The 5,007-nt window shown below is 57.8% G+C and overlaps 1 protein-coding gene across 1 annotated transcript in view; it reads right to left on the bottom strand.

Annotated features, from left to right (window-relative positions):
- SYNGR3 (synaptogyrin 3) overlaps nucleotides 1–5,007 on the bottom strand; it is an 18,356-nt gene that overhangs the window by 251 nt on the left and 13,098 nt on the right. Inside the window, exon 5 of the mRNA XM_009286608.1 lies at nucleotides 1,645–1,787. Within this exon, the coding sequence (XP_009284883.1) occupies nucleotides 1,645–1,787 (143 nt within the window). The remainder of the gene's footprint in view (nucleotides 1–1,644; nucleotides 1,788–5,007) is intronic.

Raw genomic sequence — 5,007 nt, 5'->3', positions numbered from 1 at the left:
CCCCCAGGACCCCGCGTCCCCCGGCTCGCTGCAAAGCGCCGAGCGCACCGCAGCATCCCAGGCGGCTGCTGGCCCCGCTCCATTAAAGCCGAGAGCTAAAACAACCCCGAACCACAACCCCTAGCGCTAAAGATGCCATTTCTCTGCGACAGGTTGACCCCCAAAGCTCTGCCGAGGGTGGGGGTCACAGCCTGGGCTCAGGTCCCCGGCTGTGCAGATTTGGCACCGCTGGCATCAATAAACCCATCCGCTGCGGGGAGGGAAAGCTGCCGAGTCCCGGGCCAGCAAAATAGGTCAGTTCTGCCGAGACTCCTTCACCCTCTTCCAGGTTGCCAGTATTCAGGTCGCAAACCATGGGAAATGCAGGTGGCAGGGCTGCGAGCGCACCACGCTCGCTCTTATTTCAGGAGGTTTCATTAACAATTCAATTAGTTTATAAATGACAGGCTCAGGGGGGGAAAAAAAACCCCACCCGCAGACACGGAGAACGGCTCCCCAGCCACTGCCCAGCGCCCGCTCCCCGGCGCTGGTTGTGCGCCGATCAAGCAGAGCACCTGGGTTTATTAACGGTACCAGCGGAGGGGCTGCCAGTGCGACCCCACATCCCAGCCATCCTCCGCGCGGGTGGCAGGGTCCGGTGTCCCCAGTGCCGACCCTGGGGTGGGAGCAGATGCTGATGGGATGGGGGAGAGCATCCCACCCAGCTCCCTTCCCTGGCGGCTGCATTAAACGGGCAGTCTGGCAATACAGCGATGGAGAAGAGCTGTGAGGGAGCTGGGATTAAAAGAGATTTATTTGGATAATAACAGAGCAGGGAGCAGTTAAACTGGTGAGTAACTGGAGCCAGGCCTGCTGCTGGAAAGCCTCAGACTGTCTTTTAAGGCAATATGGAATTACTGCACATCTTGGGTGCTCTCTGCCCGCGAAAAGCTGGAGGAGGGGTGGAGGTGATGCAGGGGCCACCCCCGCTCCTCCATGCGCGGCCTCCGGAGCAGGAGCCCCCCGAGCGGTGCAGGCACCCCCAGGTATATGTGGGATCCAGCGGCTGTGGGCAAGGGGCCCCGCGGGGTTTTGCACACCCCTGGCAGACGTCCCTCTGCCACTGTGCAGCCCCGGGGATGCACAGAGCCTCAAAGCAGGAGCAAAGGGGGTTTCTGCAAGCCCCCGTCTCCGGGGTGGGCAGCAGAGGAGCCAGTCTGGCTTCCCACGAGGGTGAGCTGATGAGCCTGAAAGCTCCCAAAATCCCCCTGCCATCCCGTGAGACCGGCTCATCGCGGTGATCCGCTCCTGGGGACTGATTTGCTTCCAATCAAGCCACTCCCGGGGCTCTAAGGAGGCCCTGAAATGAGGGCAGCTCGTGGCTAGCAACAGGTTTTCAATGGGAACGCAACTTTCCAGCCTCAGGAGAAGGGGAAATCTGGAATTCCCCAGCGAGAGGGGACCAGAGCTGATGCTTCCTGGGTAAGAAACCACAAGTTTCATCTCTATTTAGAGGGACCGCAGGTTTCCTCAGTACAGCCCCTTGCTGCCCACCAGCATTCACTTCTCCAAACCGTGCCCCAGATTCCTCCTCCCAGCTCAGCGCTGAGCCCAGGGCAGTTTTCAGTTCTCCTCTCCCCACCTTAGCTCCGAAGCTGAACTCACCCAGACGATGATGGAGAAAAAGGAGAAGGTGATTGCTGCCCGGGCGGCGTCTGCTCCTTGCGAAACCCCTTTGCTCATCGTCGTCTGTTGCCACTGGTTTGCTAGGAAGCAGAAGGCTACAAACCATAGGAAGGACAAGAAACCTGAAAGAGAACAGAGCTGGTCAGTGCTGTCCCTGCCCACCGCTGCCGCTGCTGCAAGGACCCCCGTTTGCTGATGCACAAACGTGCCGCCGTCAAGATTTTCAAATAGCAACCGTGATCTTGGGTGCCTCGGCCTGTGCTGTGGCCCAAACGGAGCTATTTTAAAAGAGGCTGATTTGCAGTCGCCGGGAAAACAGGGATGGAAGGAACCTTGTAGGGTCACCCAGTGTGTTACCTGCCCGAAGCTCAGCTCACCCACATCTCAACCTGATCTCAAAGACCTCCAGGGACAGCACACCCTCTCTGGACACGCGGTCCTCACAGTCTGGGATTTCAGCCTGCTCGCAGGCGTCACGGCGCTACCACCTCAACTCCAGCACCCCAGCGTGTCGACCCACCGTTCCCGCTGTTCCCTGGACACCACCGGCTCTTAGAAACTTTGGGCTGGATGCTGCAAACCTCACGCAGGAAGGAGCCTGCACTCCTGAGAGCAGCACCAGGCTGCTTGGCTGACGCAGGAGACGGCTTTACAGCTGTTCTGCGATGGGCCATGCCTTGGTCCTACCCAAGGACACAGCCGGAGAGCTTAAAAAAAGGCAAGTAACAATCACCCAGGAATATGGACAGGCTGAGATTAACCCCTGCTCCGAACACGGGGATCACGAGTGACCCTGGGACGTCAATGCATCCCACGAGCGCAGCAAACGAGCACGTGCTCATCGTGTGCTGTGCCCAGGGCAGGGACGCGGCAGGGCTGCCCATGGAGCTGAGAGGCACACGGGCTTCACGTGAGAGAGGGCTCTGCTCGTCCCTGCTGCCCTCCGCTGACTGCGCTCCTGTTCTCAGCCTCTCTGGGCTCTGCGGGATTGAGCAAAAACGCTCCGGTGATTATTCCTTACTGGAACCAAAGCTGGCTGAGCAAGATAGGGCTGCAGCTCCCTTAATTCAATCACCAGCCAACAGCACTGCCTGATGCCAAGGAGCTCAGAAAATAGTCAAGAAGCAAGCCACAAGCGCACAGCGTAAGGAGCAGTGATGCTTTCCAGCACTGGGAAGAGGGGCTGCACAACCTGGAGCCTTCCATGATGCCGTTTTAAGGGTCTCCAGCTTTCCTGAGCATCCCCAGCACAAAGGTGTGTCCCCCCCGCACTGATTCTGTGGGTCAGTGCACGCGTGGACGCCGGGCACCAGCAGGCGGGACGCTGAGCTACCCAGCACCTTCCCAAGGATCATGAGCACATCAGTATGAGCAGCCACGCTGCCGGTCCCATGGGGCAGCTGGCTGCAAAGCACAGTCTGACTGCAGGGAGAAGAAAGAAGCTTCCTTTATTCCCTTTATCTTGCCAGTTGTTCCTAAGTACAGTATAAATTGCATACGTGCATCCACATCCAGTGCGAGAGTTACGGGGCTCATCGCACACCTCGCCTTTAATTCAGAATTTGCTTCTAAATGCAGCTTAAGAAAACGCACTCCTCATCTCCTCCTGTTGCACGATGGGGCCTGGGGCTTCCTAACCAGCGGATGCTTTTGTCTGCCTGGCCACGCTTGAGCCCTTGAACTGCCCTCACAGCAACACAACCTCCAGCCAGGATCATCCAGGCTTTCCTTTTCCAAATGACAGACTAATACAACAGCCCCTTTTTGCTGAATACAGCTACCGCCTGCCACCAAAACCGCCCCAAATCCCTGCATATATATTTTCACTTCCCCTTAGGATGATGCACTTGTCGTCAGTGTTAAACGAGACCTCTGGAGCTTATTCCTCAAAGGTCATCCTCAGGGACAGAGATGCTTTCTAGCTCCCCAGCTCTGTTATAACGGGGCTTTACCAGCAGCTGGCCCCCATTAGGGGAAGTAGACCCAACCCCTAAACGTGGACACAAGAAGATGCATGCCCGAGATACGGCGTTGGCTGCAGCTCGGATGACCAGTATGCGGTGAACGTGGTGGGTAGCGGTCCCCCGGCAGGTCTCGGTGCAGGAGATGCTGAACCACATCTCCAGATGCTGCACGACTGAAGCCCTCCCACCTCCGGATACTTGGGGAGCAAATGCCATGGCAGCGGGGAGCACTGCCCTGCCGTGCTCGAGGAGCAAGCCTCAGTCAGGAGTTTCTCGCTCAAATACGCACCTTCCTGGAGACAGCGGTGTTTGGAAGTCGGAAGACCAGAGATGAAACGTAAGAGCAGCTCCTCACAGGCTAATTCGGAGCCGCGCTGTGGGGAGCAGAGGGATGCTCAGGGACAAGCTCTGGGGCCATGCAGGGCTGGCACCAAGGGACGCTGGCGCTCTCCAACAGGACTAGGCTGTGTCACTGGTTTATAGAGGGTGAACTTCCTTGGTGGGACTGTTTCTTTGTTTAACACTCGATCTAGTACAGTAGGTCCTCCCTCGTACGCTCCTGGGCAGGACACTACCGCAGAGCACGAGTCACAGCCACGACACGGGGGCTGCCCACCGACCAGCAGCACAAAGCCCCATCTACCGCTGCTGTCTTCTACGGGTTTTCAAGAGTTAAAATGACATCATGCACATCCCCGAACGTGCACCGGCTGCGCTGGGTATTGCAGTTACCGGCTTCCTCTGCAACACTGAGATACGCGAGACGCTGACCTTCCTGGTGCCAAAACCGTCAGCTTCTTCAGCCAGAAACTGAAGCTGGGGTCGCTTCTGCTGCCACCCATGTGGACTTCCCGGAGGTTTCGCGACGCAAAGACAAGCCTTTCCCCTCCACATCCAGCTCTGCCTGGATCCCTGAGAAGAAAAAGGATTCCCTCCAGTGCCCTGGGGAAGCGGGAAGGCAGGTATCGCTGTCAATGGAGGAGATGGGGTCAGGCATGGAGAGCATCTCCAGAAACACCAGCCAGGCGTTGTTCAAAGTTTGGAGGACCGACACACGCCTGCGTGTGAGATCAGACCTCCCAGGGAGCTCTACGGGAACTATTTTTGTTTCTGTACCAGTACTTATTTTCATTTGTGATCATGTTCACCTTCTGCTAGCGCTCCTTCGAGATGAGGCTTTGCACCCAATAACGTGAATCGGACGCGCAGGATTGCAGCTGACTCCCCTCGCTCCTGGCACCTCACCGGGAACACGGCTGTGCCCTCGTCCGGCACCCGCACGGTCCCGGTCCCACAGAGGGGCTGGCAGTGCCTGCACCCAGCCCCCGGTGTATTTGCAGCATCAGGCGTAAGCGGCTGTTTTTGGGGTGTGTGTTTG

This window comes from Aptenodytes forsteri, unplaced genomic scaffold, assembly GCF_000699145.1.
Source record: "Aptenodytes forsteri isolate BGI_AS27 unplaced genomic scaffold, ASM69914v1 Scaffold55, whole genome shotgun sequence".
Lineage (NCBI taxonomy): Eukaryota > Metazoa > Chordata > Aves > Sphenisciformes > Spheniscidae > Aptenodytes > Aptenodytes forsteri.
This window is presented reverse-complemented; position numbering and strand designations above follow the sequence as displayed.